The sequence below is a fragment of the Struthio camelus genome, chromosome 12 (assembly GCF_040807025.1).
Source record: "Struthio camelus isolate bStrCam1 chromosome 12, bStrCam1.hap1, whole genome shotgun sequence".
Classification (NCBI taxonomy): Eukaryota; Metazoa; Chordata; class Aves; order Struthioniformes; family Struthionidae; genus Struthio; species Struthio camelus.
The window spans coordinates 9,708,438-9,725,898 of record NC_090953.1 but is presented as its reverse complement, the minus strand read 5'-3'; the positions used below and the strand labels follow the sequence as shown (position 1 = coordinate 9,725,898).

The 17,461-nt window shown below is 56.8% G+C and overlaps 2 protein-coding genes across 6 annotated transcripts in view; one reads left to right on the top strand and one right to left on the bottom strand.

The window, feature by feature from the left end:
* The first annotated feature begins 1,361 nt into the window (after positions 1-1,361).
* On the top strand, positions 1,362-6,529 carry HAPLN3 (hyaluronan and proteoglycan link protein 3). 4 transcript variants are annotated; one of them, XM_068958625.1, is made up of 5 exons: positions 1,362-1,462; positions 3,265-3,410; positions 3,600-3,968; positions 5,004-5,306; positions 5,440-6,529. In XM_068958625.1, the coding sequence occupies exons 2-5, from the start codon at positions 3,281-3,283 to the stop codon at positions 5,718-5,720; spliced, it is 1,083 nt and encodes a 360-aa protein (XP_068814726.1). In that variant the 5' UTR covers positions 1,362-1,462; positions 3,265-3,280; the 3' UTR covers positions 5,721-6,529. The 4 variants fall into 4 exon arrangements, with proteins under 4 accessions (XP_068814726.1, XP_068814723.1, XP_068814727.1 ...); XM_068958622.1 differs by having other exon boundaries at positions 3,597-3,968; XM_068958626.1 differs by having other exon boundaries at positions 1,453-1,603.
* Positions 6,530-6,626: 97 nt separating this feature from the next.
* Positions 6,627-17,461, bottom strand: part of ACAN (aggrecan) — a 56,373-nt gene continuing 45,538 nt past the window's right edge. The window contains exons 13-18 of one of the 2 annotated variants that reach the window (XM_068958620.1): positions 16,479-16,592; positions 13,314-13,472; positions 12,683-12,765; positions 12,106-12,250; positions 10,225-10,407; positions 6,627-8,074 (exon numbers count right to left, since the gene is read on the bottom strand). In XM_068958620.1, coding sequence (XP_068814721.1) covers positions 7,986-8,074; positions 10,225-10,407; positions 12,106-12,250; positions 12,683-12,765; positions 13,314-13,472; positions 16,479-16,592 — 773 coding nt within the window. In that variant the 3' untranslated portion in view covers positions 6,627-7,985. The remainder of the gene's footprint in view (positions 8,075-10,224; positions 10,408-12,105; positions 12,251-12,682; positions 12,766-13,313; positions 13,473-16,478; positions 16,593-17,461) is intronic. The other variant, XM_068958621.1, reaches the window with a different exon arrangement.

Here is a 17,461-nt window from a genome sequence, read left to right as displayed (position 1 = left end):
GTGGCACCCCGGGGTGCTGAAACCCGGTGGACAGCGCGTGCGCCCAGGGCTGGGGCAGATCCCAGCCAGGCTGCGTGCAGCGGCGTGAGCCCGTGGCTCTTTTTAGTCCCTTAATTATTTTATTCCATGGCTCCCTGGAGTGGGAAAGCAGTGCTGTGGGACCCCCCCCCACCCAGGTCCAAGAGCCGTCCCCGGCCAGGCTTCCCACGGGGACGGCGGCCCCCGGCCCCGCACGGAGCCGGCCAGGCTGGGCTGGCAGATAAAGGCGTTTCCGGGCTGGGGAGCTGCCGGCTCCTCGCTATCAGCCTCACGGAGGTGGGCGAACAAGGCTGTGCTAGCGCGGGCCGGCCGCGAGCTCGCCCCTGCGGCCCACCAGGATGCCATGGGGACGCGGGACCCCGGCGCTGCGAGCTCGCCCCTGCAAAAGTCCCGCGGCGGCTCCAGGTCATCCCCTTCGGGAAGGGCTCGCGCGGCCCCATCCACCCGGGAAGCGCCTGTCTGCTCCGGCGGCTGCCGGCGCGCGCGGCCGGCCCGACGGCGGTGCGGCCAGCCAGGCAGAGCGAGGGGTTTATTTTTGCACCGGTTGTTTTCTTTCCGGTTGGACGCCGTCCTGTGTGGCGGCCAGAGCCGGGCCCAGGCCCCAGCGCCTCGTTTCCTTGCCGGGAAACAACAAAGCGGCGGCGCGCGGCGGCTGGGCCGGCGGCGGGGCGCGGGGTCAGGGCCCACGCCGCTCGGCTCTTCCTCCGCCCGCCGGCCCGGCCGGTGGCCGCGGGGGTCCCCAGCCACGCAGCTGCGCGTGGCCCTTCTCGAGGGCCCGATCTGGGGCTTTCGGAGGAGCCGGGGCCGTGCGTCCCCGTGTGCCACCAGGCGCTGGTGTGATGCACCCTGCCGTGGCTGGAGACACCCTGGCCGACGGGTGCAAGCTGGCGTGCCAGGGGCTAGTTTTTCCCCTGGTTTCTGTGCCCCATTGCAGCAAAACCAGCTCAGCCACCCTTCCCCAGCTCCGCTTCGCCTTCCCGGCCTCACGCTGCGCTCCCGCAGCCCCAAAGGCGCCAGAGCTGGCGGCTCGGCTCCTGGGGGAGCTTCGAGGGCAGCTCCGAGCACGGCACCGCGGGCTCCCGGCAGCCCCGACGGGGTGCCCCGACTCTCCCCCTCGGAGCCGGGGGTGACGCCGGCCGCTGGCGCGTCAAGCAAGCGGCGCGAGGCTGGCGGGCGGGAGGGCTGCGGACGCGCGGCCGGGGCAGCGCTGGGGCGAGGGGCCCGTGCCCGGACGGGGCGGCGGGTGGGAACGCCACCTCGGGCACCCACCCCTGTGCTGGGCTCCGGAGCGAGGGGGGGGAAGGGTTGGGGGGGTTGGGAAAGGCGTGTGTTTCCCTTTAAGAGGCAGGTCCTGGAGCTGCTTCCTCCTCGCCCAGCCGGAGCCCGCAGCGCAGTGCATCTGCCGCCGCCGCCGCCGCTCAGCGTGAGTAGCGCCGGGGCCCGGGCTGCCGCCGCGCTGCGCTGCCACCCCGGGCAGCGGGGAGCCCGCCGGGCGCCTCCCCGTGCGCCGTTTGGGTCGAGGGCGCCGGGGGCCCCTGCTGCCACCCTCGCCGGCGGACAGGCGGTGGGAGCCGCGGGGACAGCGCGGGCGAGGGTTGGGGTTTTTTTTTTTCCGGTGGCCGGGGCGTCGAGCCGGGTGCGCTGCCCGGACGGCGTCGGTGGCATGTGGTGGCCGGGGTGTCGAGCCAGATGTGCCACCTGGACAGCATCAGTGGTATATGGTGGCTGGGGTGTTGAGCCAGATGTGCCACCTGGACAGCATCAGTGGCAGGTGGTGGTGTGAGTGGTGGCCAGGGCGTCAAGCCGGGTGTACTGGTGGCACAGACAGTGCTGGTGGCATGCGGTGGCCGGGGTGTTGAGCTGGGCGTGCTGCCCGGACAACGCTGGTGGCATGCGGCAGCGCGGGTGGTGGCCGGGGTGTCGAGCCGGGTGTGCTGCCCAGACGGCATCGGTGGCACACGGGGGTGTGAGTGGTGGCTGGGGCATCAAGCTGGGCGCACTGGTGGCACGGATAGTGCTGGTGGCATGCGGTGGCTGGGATGTTGAGCTAGGTGTGCTGCCCAGACAACGCTGGTGGCATGTGGCAGTGCGGGTGGTGGCCAGGGTGTTGAGCCAGGCGTGCTGCCTGGCCAGTGCTGGTGGCACGCAGCAGCTGGGACGTCAAGCCAGGCGCATTGCCCGGACAACGCCGGTGGTGCGGGGCTGGGGTGTCCAGCACTGCGTGCCAGTGTCACAGGGCACCTGAGGCTGTGCTTCCCCCGCCAGCCTGGCATGCTGCAGCCTGCGGCCAAGGGCTTCTCTTTGCGAGTATCAGTCAAGGGCCTTCCTTTTTGGGGCTGAGCGGGGGGGTGCGCCCCGCAGAAAGGCAAGCGGTGACCCGTGGGGCAAGTGGTGGCACTGAGCCAGGAGCACAGCCCAGCTGCAAGCGTCCCCTGGCAAGGACAACGGGCTGCACAGCCCCAACCGCAGCGCCGGGGGCTGCCCGCGTCCCCCCGGCGAGGCTGGTGCGGGGCCTGGGGTGCCCGAGCCTGCTGGGGCAGCACTGTGGGCTGCTGCCCCCCGGGGCACCGCTGCAGCACCCCTAACCCTTGTCCAAAGAGAGGGCACCGATGTCAAATTCCTGGCGGGAACGGAGAGGGGCTGCGGAGGCTCGCTGGGCGCCGGGCCCCCTCTGCCGGCTCTGGGAAAGCATGCAAGCAGGCACATCCTGCTGCTGGCAGCCCTCCGTGAGCCCTGTGCTAGGCACGCCTGGGCGCCAGCCAGGCACTGGGTCCCTGGGGATGGCGAGCATCCTCCGGGCTGCGAGGGGACCACGCCGCACGGGCAAGCCCTGGCGGAGGGGCTGCTCCTGACCTTCACCGGCTGCGGTCTGGCCCCGCAGGGCTTTGGGGGGTCCCCTGGTGCTGCACGGCTTTGCCCCGTGCGGTGGAGCAGTGGCAGCCCCAAGCTCTTTCCTCCTCTCCTCCATGCTCCGCTGCTGCAGTAAGCTGAGCTCAGGGCACGCGGTGGGGCTCCCGCCACCTCTCTCCCCCCTCCACGCTGCCCTACATGATGTTTTCCTGGCGCTCCCTGTTTGGAGGATGCTCCAGGATCCTGTTTCCCTGCCGGGGTCTGCCCCATGTCCTGCTGAGTGGCCAGGACGAGGCAAGAAGGGGCCATTATCCTGAGGCTGGGGTGGGGGGGGCGGTTAAGGCTGGACATTAACACAGCTTTCCCTGCCCGCAGCCCTCACTGCCCCACCATGCTCCTGCTCCTGTTGCTCCTCAGTGCCACCTTGCTGTGCCTCGGCGGCGGCTCCTACCAGCACCCCTTCTACAACGGCTTCTACTACAACCATGTCATGAACGACAAGGGCGATGGCCGTGGAAAAAGTATAGTGGGGATCGGCAGGGGTGGGTGAGGTATGGGGGACATGGCTGAACCCCCACCTGTCCCTGGGTCAGGGCTCGTCTTGGGGGGGCGGAGGTGAAGTGGGGCTGGGAGAGGTGAAGGGGGGGACACTGCTGGCATTGGGGCTCTCAGCCTGCCTATCGCGACCCTTCCCTCCCTGTCCCCAGCAGTTTACTTCAATGGGGCCAAGCTAGTGGTGGAGACCCCCAAAGATCCTGTCTACAGCTCCAACGGTGCGAATGTCACCCTACCCTGTCACTACCGCTACGAGCCTGACCTGGAGGCCAAGCGCAAGATCCGTATCAAGTGGTCCAAGCTGCGGGATGACTACACCAAGGAGCAGGATGTGCTAGTGGCCATTGGCAAGACCTACGTCGCCTTCGGGGACTTCCAGGGCCGTGCTTGGCTGCAGCAGGCTGGCCGGCGGGAGGCCTCGCTAGTGGTCAGTGACCTGCGCCTGCAGGATGATGGCAAATACCGCTGTGAGGTGATCGATGGGCTAGAGGATGAGAGTGACGTGGTGGACCTCCGGCTGCAAGGTGGGACATGGTGGGGACTACATCACCACTCTACCAGAGTGGCAATCCTGGCCTTCCTAGTGCAGTGACCCATTGGGGGAATGCACCTGGGGTGAGCAGGGCTGGGTCCTCCTTCTTGCAGGGCTGTTTCCCTGCTGCTGGCTCCTCTCCTCTATCCCTTGGTGGGCGGTCCAAAATCCAACTCTTGCCTCCCAGCCTGGGTTTCTCTGGGCACCTTGTGGCATGCTGGAGCTGCTGAGCTGCAGTATTAGGCACTGCCTGACCCATTGCTGCCAGCTGGGAGGTCCCCGCCCAGACCCCGGCTCTGCCACCAAACTCTGAGCTTAGAACATCCCCATCCTGGTGCCCGTGCCCACCTTGGGGGCCCTGCATCCCACTGTGGCTTGTCCCTGCTAGTCCCTGTGGCCACGGTCCACATGTGCCCATGGTGGTGGTCCTTGTGGCCCTCTTAGCGCAGTCTGGACATCCCCATGATGATGGTCCTTGCATTCCCGTGATGGTGGTCCATGTGTCCCCAGGACCATTGTCTCCATGTCCCTGAGACCGTGGTCAGTATGTTCCCGTGGTCCACATGTCCCCAGGAATGCTGCTACCATCCCTATTGCTGTAGTCTGTGCATTCTCCTGTGTCCCCGTGATGGGGGTCCACGTGTGTCGGGGACCATAGTCTGTGTCCCCTTGACACTGGTGCCTGCTTCCTGATTGGTGGTGGCAGTCCATATCTCCCCAGGACCATGTGTCCCTGTGCCACCAGATGTCGCTGGCAACTCGCCGTTGGCGGCCGCTCTGCCCCAGCAGCTCCTCCAGCACCAGGAGCTGCCCTGATGCAGGAGTTTGGAGGCTGCTCCCTCCTGCTGAGGGAGCACTGAGCCCCAGGTTGCACTTGGGCTCGTCTCCTGTCCCAGGAGCAGGAATTTGGGATGGGTCGCGGACTCTTGCGGCTCCTGCTGGTGTCCTGGCAGGTCCTGGTTGTGGGCAAGGGTGGGGGTGGGTTTCCCTCTGTGCTGGCTCAGCCATCCGCTTGCTTTCTTCCCAGGCGTTGTCTTCCCCTACCAGCCTCCCCGTGGCCAATACCGGCTCAATTTCCATGAGGCTGAGCGGGCCTGCGAGGAGCAGGGTGCTGTCGTGGCCACCTTCAGCCAGCTCTTGCAGGCCTGGAGCGAGGGGCTGGACTGGTGTAACGCAGGCTGGCTGGCCGATGGCACAGTGCAGTACCCCATCCGGCTGCCCCGCAAGCCCTGTGGCGGGGTGAACCTCGCCCCCGGTATCCGCAGCTATGGCCAGCGTCACCGGCATCTGCACCGTTTTGACGTCTTCTGCTTCTCCTCCGCGCTTAGAGGTGGGTCCAGGGCCAGCTGGCCCGTTCCCCATCCTCTGCTGCCCCTTAGGGGCTCATCTCGCCCAGGCAGGGATGCTCCGGGCGATGTCCCGTGCTGGGGGTTCTGTGCCTGAGGCTGCCCTCTCCTTCCTAGGGGAGGTTTACTACTTGGATCACCCAGCTGGGATGACCTTGGAGGAAGCCAAGCAGGCCTGCCAGGATGCTGGTGCCGAGATTGCCCGCGTGGGACAGCTCTACGCTGCCTGGAAATTCCTGGGGCTGGACCGCTGCGATGCTGGCTGGCTGGCAGACGGCAGCATCCGCTACCCCATCTCCAAGCCCAGGGCCAACTGTGGCCCCGCGGAGCCTGGCGTCCGCAGCTTTGGCTTCCCCAGCACCGGCCAGTTTGGGGTCTTCTGCTACAAGGAGAGATAAGGAGCTGCCTAGCACCCGCTTGGCCGGAGGATGTTTCAGCCTGACGGTGCCCGGCGTTGGGTGTTTCCTGGGGCAGTTTCTGGGGAGGGGGTGTGTTGGGGGGGAGATTTTTTTTTTGTTTTATTTTTGTTTTCTTGCTTTACATTTTTACACTTCTCAAATGCAGCAGGGCCCCAGGCTGAGGCCTCTTGCTCAGCAGCCCAGCGCTATCCTGGCTGGGGGAGTTGGGCCAGCCTGTCCGTCGGGGCAGCCATGGGGCTGGGTGAGAGTGGGTGGCACCCAGCAGTGCAGGTACCTGGCCCCAGCAGATAGCCCCAGCGTGGGCTGGGCGTGAGGACGATGGCCCCCTTGCCCGTGCTGGCATGGCGGTAGGTGGGCTGTTTCCACTCACCGTGGCCACCTCCATCCATGTGGGCTGGTGGCCTCGTCCCCACTGTGGCAGCCCACCTGACTGAGACCCACTTGTACCTGTCCCGCAGGCCCTTGGCAGGGGTCCAGCCCCATTGCTGGTCCCCAGCAGCCTCCTGGGAGCCCTGGTGGGAGCTCACAGGGCACAGCAAGGCATGTATGGATTTGGATACAGGCTAGGACTCGTGGGAGCAGATGCGTCCGCTTTGTCCCAGCCCTGCTGGCTGCCCTGGTCCCGCTGAAGGGTGCCGCTATGCTGGTCTTGGCGGCAGCACCCAGTGCCTTACTCGCCATGCGTCCCTTTCCTGGACGCCACTTGAACACTGGTGCCTGGTTCTTCAAGTGTTTTGTTAGGAAAAGATGTATTTTCCTGGACCTCTTCTAATAAAGTGTTGGAGAAAGCCCTGGAGCAATGTGGCTATGTTCCCCATCTCTGTCCCCGGGCGAGAGCCAGGTCTGCCCTGGAGAGAGGCTGGTGGAGCAGAAAGGCGTTGGGGAGCCCCAGCTGGACACGGGGGATGGCCGTGGAGCAGTGCACAAGCAGGATGGGCAGTTTCCGTCCTGGAGCAACGCTCCCCCGCGCTACCCGGCATGTCCACGCTGAGCCCGAGCTCCCGCAAGGGCCCTGTGATGCTAGGACCCTCTGGGCTGCCTATTAATTTTGAAGCCACTTGGAGGCTAAATAGGGGAGGCTAATAAGGCTGTGGGTGCTCAGTGTCCCCTCCTCAGGTGCCGCTTCCCGGAGGGGACCTGCAGGGCCGGGGCACGGGGAGCTGCTGAAGGAAGGGGAAGCTGCAGGATGCAGGCAGGGAGGGGGCTCCTGGTGTGCCCTGCTGGGGACTGGGCCCTTGAGAGCGATGGCCTAGCCCAGGGTCCTTCCTGGGGTGGTGAGGACTCGAGAAACCCCTGGGCACCTGAGGTGGCACCCTCTGGGTGCTGAGCCCAGGCACTGAGCCGGGCCTGGGGCGCATGCCTCCTGGCCCCACCGTGAGGCCACATAGCTCCCCTCCTTCCCCAAAGGAAACAACCAAAAAACAAAAAAAAAAAAAAAAAGTGACCGTTCTGATTTCATTCTCTTTATTATTTATCATTCTTTCAAAATAGGATATGTTCAAAAATATAAATAGGTGCAGGGAACGCTGGTGCCCCGCACGGTCCCCTGGAAAGAGCACGTCGTCCCGGGATGGGAGCTGCGGCGCCAGGCGGCCGGGGCAGCGGGGCGAGCCGGCGGCGGTCGGGAACCGGCCGGGGTAGAGGAGGAGCCGCACCGCCGAGGCGCCTGAGCCCCTGCCTTCGGTCTCCCCTCTCGTCCCTCCTCCCTCCATCTCAGCCCCGCGGCCCTCCGGCGCCTCCTGTACATTCACTACCCCTCTGCCCAACCGCCCTGACACCCTGCAGCAGTAGGACGATTCTGGAAAAAAAAAAAATAATAAAATAAAATAAACCCCAAAAGGTGCTGTCCACCCCGGAGATTAAATAACAGAAATAATTACATTGTTCGTGGATAAAATCAGGAAAAAATAATCATCTTTATTATTTAACTTAGCCCCCTCCCTGCCCTCTGCAAATCCCCCCTCCCTCCCTGTCCCCGAAGGCACAAAGATAATTGGAACCGGATGGTTAGTAAAAATGCTGAACTCTAATTTGCTTTGCTTTGGTGCTTGGAAAAAAAAAAAACATTAATTTTTTTTTTATATATATATACACAAAGGTGGGTTTTCTTTAATATAATTTTTTTCCTTATATGGCAAAAAGCAACAACAACAAGAAGAAGAAATCGACTCTGTTAATATAACTGTTCTGTAAAATCTCTCTCTCTCACGCTCTCTTTCCCCCCTCTGTCTCTCTTGCCCCGCTCTAATGGGTGGGTCTGTGCACGGCTCTGCCGTTGGGTCTCGACCGAGTCCTGGGGCTCCTCTTGTATAGTCTGCGCTGGTAGGTGGAGGCTGTGGAAGAGGGAGGAGAAGAAAAGACACCTTGTTAGCGGGAGAAGGGCACAGAGACCCTGCTTGTCCTGTGCTGGCTGGCGCCCGGCCTCTCGCTCCCTGGACAAACACGGGGCGGCTGCAGCGGAGCGCTGCCCGGCGGGGCGGCCGGCACGGGCCACGGCGCCAGCCTGCTCCCCAACGCGCCGCGACCCGCTCGCCCAGCTGGGGTTCTCCTCTCTCAGTGGGCTTCCTAACGGCCCCTCTCCCTCCGCACGCACCGAAAAGCCAAGACGCCCGAGCGCTTCCCGGGCCCCTGGTCAAAAGCATCCTGCTCGCAGACAGCTCGGCTTCTGTGCAGCAGGGATGTCCGCCGCTGCGAGGCCCAGCTCTTCCTCGCCTGCGGCCGTGGCAGCCGGGCAGATAGCCCTGCTCACGGGGTGACCGGCAAGCCGCTTTCCTCCATCTCCCCTCAGTAGCAAGGTGCCCTGCTCCGAAGGGAGAGGCAGAGGTCTGGGGTCTGGGTCCAGCTTTGCTGCCCTGCTGGTCCCTTCCCCTTGCTCTGCCTCCGCCTGCCTGTCTGCAAAACGAAGTCAGCTTTGGCTGGTAACCACAGGGACAGGGAGGGAAGAGTAAATCAGTGGTGGGATGTGCTTTGAGGCTGGATGAGCGGGAGGAGAAACCACCTCATCTTTGGCTGGGGTGGTGACGGACAAGGTTTCTTCCTGTTATCTGCTGCAATTCTCCTTTTAAGCTGGTATTGTTTCTGTGTGTTGCTAGAAGGAGGCATTTGATGGAAACAGCAAAAGCTGGTTGGGAACGGCCTAAGTCTGTTGTTATGAGCACTGATGGCTCAGTGATGCTAGGAGCAGCTTGCAGCTCTCAGGGTCCGTAGCAGAGCCAAGGGAGTCGACAGCTTGGTCCGTGCAACGCGGCACTGAACCATAGCTGCCCTTTGGCACCTCCTCCCTCCCTCCTTCTTCCGAGCTCTTCCCTGGCTCAGAGTTTTGTTCCTTAAGTCAGCATCAGCCTTCAGCCGGGCTGTGGGGCTGTTAATTTAGCTGGAATAATCCAGCTGGACCAGAACCTGCCAAGAAGGCTGATGACACTTGACAGATGTGATTTGGCCAAGGCAGATGAAATTATTGGGAAGCTCCAGGCAAGCAGGGACAGGATAGGGGTGTAGGCAGGCCTGGGAATGGGTTGGGACGCCTTGCTGAGAGCGCTGGCTGCTGTCAGCTGGAGGCCTGACAGAAGAAGGTTCAAGAGTCCAGTGCTGTCTCTGGAGTTAACTCTTCTTCAGGGTTTTCTATCTGCTCTGCAGCTTCCCAGGGCAGGGCAACACAGATAGGCCCCAGCAGGGCTTTGGGGGGTACCCCATAGCTCCCTCCCTCCTATCCTTTTTATATTCTGCAAGCAGTGCCAAAACGCACAGTTTCAGAAACTGTTTCTTTTTGTTTCCTTTAAGTTGTCCGGGCCCTTACTAAGCTCCTTTCTGCACTTTACTGTCCCCTGGGACTGTGCCTGCCCTGCCTAGATGGAGGAGCCCTGGGCTCAGCAGGGAAATGGGTGTCTGGAGAAGACCCCAGTGTCTTGGCATGACTGCATGTCAGGAGTTGCTTGCGCTGGCTCTCCAGCAGACTCAAACAGCCCAGACTTACCCAAAAGATGCCAGCTCCTATGGCCCCAGCACAGGGGAGCTTTAAGCGAGGCAAAAGACTGTGACTTTCCCTTCTGCCTGGCTCATAGCTAACCTGCACCCCAAGGAGCTTGGGTGGTGCAGGGCTGCGCAGGCACCCCTCCCTGCTCCCAGCCTCTCTCTGTCCCATGTTCTGGATGATTTGTTCCACCCTCATTCCCAGCTTCTCCTCCCAGATGCAGAGATTCATCAGTCCTAAGCTTCCACAGCCAGGAAAGCTGGATGGGGGGAAGGATTTGGGCACAGGCATCCCTTTCCAGTAGCCCATATGGCAGCAATCCCACGCCTGCCAAGCTGTGCTGATCCCCTCTGAGCTCTCCTGAGTTCAAACCTCTGCTTGAGCCGGCAGGATTTCCTGCCTCAGGCTGCTAGCACCAAACTCTCTCATTCCCCCTCCTGGACAGAGCGTGGTGCCCTTGGCTGACAGTGAGGTGTGAACATGAAAGCGGAGGGGCCGAGACGAGAGACGTACGGTTTATGCAGGATATCCGCGGCTCCTCCCACTGCCCATTGGGCTGGCACCGAATCGTGGGCACGTGGCGCTGGATGTAGCCGTGGTTACACTGGTACCGCACCATGGAGTTTATTTCATAGCGGTCCTTCTTCCTGCCGAAGGTCCTGGCGTTCTCCACCATGGGAGGGTCCCCACAGGCAACTGTGGGAGACAGGCAAAGCCATGAAGAGCTTAGAGGCTCCTGCTTGCCTGAGCAGGCAGCTGCCCAGGGCAACAGCACAGCCCGCGCAGCTCCCGTCTGACCCTGCTGCTGCAGGGCAGATGGGGCGCATGGACATCCTCACTCACTCATCTTTCTCCTGCACTCTGTGTCCCGCAGGATCTCAAAGTGCTGGAGAGAGAGAACATGCAACGGCTGCTGTGTCTGCCCTTGAAATGCAGCCACTTTTGGGGTGGAAGGAGGCAGCCACGTACAGTCATCTTTGCCCATCCCTGAGATGCAGTGGGAGTGATACTCCCTTGCCAATAATAACTCTCAGAACTAGAAGGTTTCCAGGTCTCATTTGGGCAGGTACCCTCACCCGAGCTGCTGGACTTTTTTTGCCACATCCATCAGTCAGGCCAGGGGCCACAGAAGCAGCTGAAAACGGAGGCATCGTTTCTTTTGGTGCAGGCAATAAAAAATAGACCGTGATTAAAAGTTTAAATTGCCTCCCCACAGCAAAATCTGCTGAGTTTGCCTCTGTCTTCAAAATTTAGGGACAGGGGGAGGGATTTTGAAATTCTGAGATAGGCCTCGAAGCTGAACAACAAGATGCCTCAGGCTCCCTCTCTGCCTTCCACAGAATCAGGTTCACAGCAAGAGCTGGGTGTTGGGGCCTGGGCATCAGAGCAGCCGCGCACCACCCTGGGAGGGCAGGGAGCCGGTGCGCAGGGGCAATTCCACTCTTGGCATGGAGAAATTGGGCTTTATCTCAGGGCTCCTGGCTCACTCTGGAAGAAAAAAAAATGAAAATTGCTCTCTGTAGGACTGGAAAGGGTGTAGATGTGGGAGCTGATGACAGGAGAAATTTGTTTGCTCCCTTAGGTGGGGCTGTGAAGAGAGAGAGCAGATTTTGGTGGGATAGGGAAAGAAGGAGAGAAATTGCTGTTTCACAGCATGGAAACAAGAGCATTGCCAATTTGCACGTCTGCCACAGTATTCCCCTGCCTCCGCAGTCAGGCCACGCTGGGATGCAGGCAGCATGTGCACGGAGAAGGCAGGCAGCGGTGGAGGAGCTCCCCTTAGCCGGGGCTGCGGGTAGCTGCGGGGAGGGTGGTGTCAAAGGGATGGCCACAGCTCTGGCTGTGACTGTGAGCACCAGCCACGTGACATGGCGTGAGGGGAGTGGGAGGAAGGCCACACTGGTGCATTTGCCTTGCTCTTGATCACTGAGGACACGACACCCTGGTCGTGGTGACTTGTGTTACTTATTTTCAAGACCGTAGAGAACATTCTCCCAGAGCCTGAGCCAAATTCTAACACTAATTCCACATCCTTAAATGCCCTTTGCAGTGACAAATCCACGTTGCATTCATCTTTGTTCCTTGTGTTAATTTTCTTGTGCAGAAATTAAACTTCCAGCGAGGACAGCTGAGGGATAAGGGAGATTTGCGGGGCCCTGCTGGGGTCACAGTACAGGCTAACATGCAAAACACCTCCGCGCAGGCTGTAAAGCCCCGCTGCATTCTGAGACTTGCCACCAGCAAGCTCCTGCTTAAGTGCACTGAACATTTCTGCAAAGAGCACAAAGGCTTCTGAAGACAACAGCTCCCTGCTCGCCCACTCCAGCCCTATAGCCATCGTCTCAGACTAGATTGGCTCCTCCTGTCTTTGCTGGTACATGGGGGAGGGCTCACCTGTTCCCTTCTTGCATGTGAAAGGGAGATGATAGTTGCATGGGACATCGTTCCATTCGCCTTGCTCATGCCAGATCATCACAACGCAGTCCTCACCCGCAGCAAAGAAGTTATCGGGTTGATTGGGCCGCCAGTTCTCAAATTGCTGTCAAGAGAGAAAAGCCCTTCCCATAAGACTGAGTCCTTCCTTCTCTCCCTGTTTCTCCCTTTTTCCCTCCTCTGTGTCTCCTCCTGCCTCTCTTGTCCCTCTCACCAGCAGAGACCGTGGATTAACAGCAGCGCTACTACGGTTGTTGTTTATATTGCGATGATGCCTGGTAGCTTAGCCATAGGTCAGGCCCTATTTTACTAGAGGCTGGAAAAACTGGGAAAAATCAAGAGCCCTTGCTCCAGAGAGTTTAAGGGTGGCTCCACTCAACATCTGATCCAAACTCTCAATACAAAACGTGTGCGGCTTAGTCCCCCAACAGCAGCCTCTTCCCTTGCACACAAAACTAATGCCTGCCTGCACAGAGAGATCTCCCCTCCTTTCCATTCCCCCAGGTTCAGCATCCCAGGCCCTTCCCCACTGACTCACCAAGGAGTGCCCGTCAGACCAGCGGAAGTCGTTCTCAACGGTTCTGTCACTGAGGCCGATCCACTGGTAATCCTGCGCGTGGTCTAGAAAAGCCGGACAAGGAGAGAAGAGTAAGAACGAGCAGGCTCACCCTGTTGTGGTTCCCACCCTTGTGGTGAAGGTTTCTCTTTCTCACAGCAGCTGCTTCAGGCCCTGGAGCCTCCCCCAGGATACCTTGGGGTCATTTTGCTCCTTCCCAGTCACTAGTCCCTGCTGTCCACCTTTTTTCCCTGTATTGTGCTTGCTCACCTCTCTCCCTACTAACCTTGGCATGAACACAAGATCTTTCATGCCATCTACACTGCCGTGGGTCACTGGGCTTATTGTACCAAGTGAACATTTTGTGAACCACACTGGCAATGTGATAGGAGCACAGACCTGTCCTAGCTGTGAACAGGCCCTCTCCTGTCCCATAGCCTGATAGTTCTTCCTCTCTCACACAAGGGTAAGGCCTCATTTGACAAGAAACATTTGAAAGTCAGTGGGAGAAATGGTGTTTTTTTAGCCCTTTTTCAACAAGCTTGCCCATAGACTTGCAGTCTGATTGACCCCTGCCCATCCTCAGATCTTCAAGGCTGCCCTCAACACTCACTGTTGACAAAGTCTTGTTCTTCTGGGGTGATGATGCTGCTCAGGTGGGCTTGATGTTCTCGGCATCTAGTCTCTGCATCCACCCAAGTCTCCCTCTCTTCAAAGTGCCTGTAACAGTGGCCCTGGAACTTGGTCCAACCTTCCTCACAGTTTTCCAGGTCTGAAACACACAAAGGAGGCATGAAAAGGAGTCGGCTGCATGTGGCTAGAAGCCTTTCAACTCACCTCTTAGCAGCTCATGCACTCATGGCACAGAAGGATGACACACGGTCACATCCACTAAAAAACAAACCCTGATATTGTCTGTTACATCCCAGGGAAAATGATCAGAAGGCATCCAAGAAACATTCAGAGGGAGGAGACTGCTTTGAAGACTATGTGTTTATAGTAAGGTCATCAACACTATTGGAAAACTTGAGTGAGACAGATTCCTGAGCAATTCAAACCCCCAGTGGTTTTCCAGGACTCTGTTTCTGAGAAACTGACCCAAGCAACAACCCCTCTCTTCTAACTTTGCTGTCTTTCAGGATTTTCTTGCTCTGGAAAGCAATTCTGAAACCTGAATTCAGATGCCCAGAAATGACACTCATGCTTTGCAAAACAAAGAGGGGAAGGAGAGGCTAGAGTTCAGCTGGTTACATTGCTTAGTGTGATTCTGAGGCTTCTGGAAGGCAAAATAGACCCAGTGAGAAAAGAGAAAAGAGATAGAGGGCAAGAACTTACCATGGGGGAGACAGAAAAAGAAATCTCAAGAAAAAACCTTAGAAACCACTAGAAAAGTTTGAAAATATTTCAAATTTTAAAAACATTTTTACTACCTGAAAAATGCTGAAGATTTGAACCCATTAATTAAAAAAATGAAACCATGGATGGGGTAGAGCAGAGTCATATGCAGAAGCCATCAAAAAAGGCCTTCAGCAACTCCCACATTACATGACACCATGCACATCTGCTTCATGTGCCGGAAGGAAATAGAGGCAGCTACACAAATGGCACTACAGTGGCACATGTGATGGGACTTGTTATTTGGGCAGGATCAGCCACTTGTTAGAGCTATCGTACCTTTAGGGCCTTGAATTAGCTCTCCCACATCAGCTTTTTCAGCACCTGTACTCACAGGGGCTCAGGCACAAAGTCACAGGGACAAGCTTTCCCTCTGTAGTCCATGAGCAGGGAACAGAGAGAAAAACACTAAAACCCTGGCCAGGAAGAGAGATCCAGTACAGGTGAAAACAGAAATCTAGGACAACAGACGTGTTTAAGCTTAAGCCTTTCAAAGGCACAATTTACCACCTTTTTTCAGCCACTTGCTGCTTTTGGAGTGGTAGGATTTCATTAGTTGTAATGCCTCTCTCACTTTCCAGTAACATTTTCTGTACTCCATTTCTTTCTTCTGCTGTTAAAACTTAGTAGGTCACCTTCAGCCACATAAATTCCCCCTAATCCACCTGTGTGGTATTATTCCAGCTAGAGACTGCTGACACCTCATAGATATTGGAGGGGCAGGTAGTTAGGTGAGGCTTTTAAACCTTTTTTCTGTCTTCTTATTCACATCAAATGGGTTATCCTGAAGCAGATGAAGCTCTAAGGTCTCCTGTTCCTCTTTGCAAGCAGACCACTTACACAAGGTAAGCAGACACCTGCTGTTCCTGCTGTTTGAACACTGCCCCTTGTAGTCACAGCCTGGGAAGGGGACAGAACATGGCACAGAACTTCAGCAGGACATTGCCTAGGAGAAAGGCCACTCTTTCCTAGCTATTACTTATGGGGAAATATGACAGGGATCATTTCTGAAAAGAATCATGGAAAGCCTGTCCCTGGCAGTAACACTACTGTGGTGACAAGAAGGACTAACTGTATGCACAAACAGTGGAGTCCACCTGCAGTGTCCCTGCTGTCCTTGGAGAGAAATAGATGTTAGAGAAAGCAAAATCTACCTCATGGGAATAATGAAGATTTACATTCACCACTGAATTCAGGGTACTGGCTTTCTCTCGTATCTCCTAGGCTATGGATTCTAGTTGTCATGAGCCTATGAACAATAGAAAAGAGGAAATTAAGTTTGACTTGGACCAAACAAGGTCATAAGCAGCCACAGGGTAGAAAATCTCTTGTCCTATTACAGGGATCTTCTGGCAGAGCAACAGGTGGCATGGATGGGGAAATCAGGAGCTGATTAGGTTGCATTAGCAAAGAGGAGTGAAGACAGAACAATTCCTGCTTATATAGTCCAACAATCCACAGCCCTTTTCTTGTGGTCTATGCTGCATGTTCATATTGAAAGCAGAAAGAGAGATACAAAGAAAGGAGAGGGGACAAGCCAACATATATTACCGTTACTAAGGTCAAGGTAAAGAAGAAATTGTAACCTTATTCCTCTTCTGTTTGAGCAAGGCAGGAGGACTTACCCTCATTGCTAAGCTGATAGAAGTTTGGGCTTTCATAAGCTTTAAGGAAAAAAAATCCTTTTTTCCTTTCCTTGTAGAAACAAAAAGAAGTATTAGTACAGGTCAAAGCACCTCATCTTGGTGGAAAAATAGGTCACTTCTTATGTCCTCAAAGATAGATATTCCCTGCTGATTTTGCCACAGGAAGCCATGTTTAAGAGATGACAAAAATGTCATGCTGAGTCAAATTGGTGGGGATCCCTGGAGTGAATGAGGCTTCTCTCAGCTGCATCTTCACAGAGTGAAACACAATCATTTTACATGGCTCAGTTCAAGCATCTTTCCATAAAATTCCAGTCTAGCAGAGAAAGTTTGCCTGCGGTTAAGATGTACTTAGATATTTCGCTACTGCTACAGATGAACAGAATGACCCTTTACCCGAAGAGATGATCAACACTATTCTGTGATCAACATCACTGCATTCTGCATGGAGCTTCACTAGAGAAACTTACAAAGAAGAAGAAGCTGAAGAAGACAGCAGACGCTCTTGCTTAGGAATCTTATAGTATATGGTGCTGTGATGAACAAAATAAACAACATATATAAGCAAAAGGCTCAAAGCTTTTCCCTGTGATGTATTTAAATCTGCTGTTAGAGGTTAGCTTACTGAGATGAGGGCATGGCTGATGGGAGCATTTGGGATCAGTTTTTTGGAGTGTAGGGTGGGAACAAGGTAGTGCAGCTGTTAGTAAGATTAGCTGAAGCCAAGGAGGCCGTACCGATCTCACACAGGTCCCCTCCGTAGCTGGGAAGGCATAAGCATTTGAAAGAGTCGATGCCATCAACGCAGGTAGCTCCATTCAGACAGGGGCTTGCGTGGCACTCATCAATGTCTGCAAGAAATCAAGGGCTTCCATTAGGCCTCTGGGCAGAGAACTCCACCAACAGGAGAACTTGTTTCCTTGCTTGTTTAGAAGGGAGTATCAGTTGTTTGGGGGGAACGTGGGAGTTGTTAAGGTCTTATTTTAAAACCTCCTGCCACTGCTGCTGCTGGAGGAATGAAGGCAAGAGACCCGACCCACTGTATGAAGAAGACATTGTTTTTCTGCCACTTGATGGCTGAACACCGCTCTGGAGATATCAGGACAACCTCAGCAGAGACTTTTCCACTACACAGCACTCCGTATCTTTGACATCTGTTATGACTCTTCCTTGTCCACTGTCTCTGCCTGATGGATCCAATATGCAAACTTGTGGCTGTCTCTCAGCTTCCATCAGCTATGAGTCTACAAGGAAGAATGTGAGCTTCTCATAAGTGAGGGAAACGATCCTGAAATAGAGCTCTATCTCTTGCCTAGGGCCAGAGCTCCTTACTAGTTTCTTCCTAACCATGGTTCAGAGGAAGACCCAGGGCAGAAACCTCACCTCAGTGAAGCTAAGTGCAAAGGAGAAAAGAAGTCGGTTCAAAGACGGTTCAAAGACCCTCAACCTTATACCCTTAAAGATCTCAGGGTGGGCCATAGGAGCCTCTTCCTTGGCAAAGAATGCCCGAGTGCAGTGCCATTTTCTCCAGACCTGTCCCCGCTATGCGCTCTTTTGCTTGTGATGGGGCTGGAAGAAGCTGGATATCTTTTCCAGCCATGTATTCCCTCACGGTGGAAGAATCTATTCTTAGTTTCCCATTTGAGCAGCCCTTAAGAATCTTTCTGCATTTGCAGAGGTAAAAAGAGAAGTTGGTATGGGAAGAGTTTGACCCTTAACC

What these genes read in the sequence shown, in the direction of transcription:
- HAPLN3 (XM_068958622.1), top strand. Translation starts at nt 3,281, where the DNA reads ATGCTCCTGCTCCTGTTGCTCCTCAGTGCCACCTTGCTGTGCCTCGGC. An exon ending in GGGCGATGGCCGTGGAAAAA is followed by an intron (nt 3,411 to 3,596) that starts GTATAGTGGGGA and finishes CCCTGTCCCCAG; the next exon opens with CAGTTTACTTCAATGGGGCC. An exon ending in GGTGGACCTCCGGCTGCAAG is followed by an intron (nt 3,969 to 5,003) that starts GTGGGACATGGT and finishes CTTTCTTCCCAG; the next exon opens with GCGTTGTCTTCCCCTACCAG.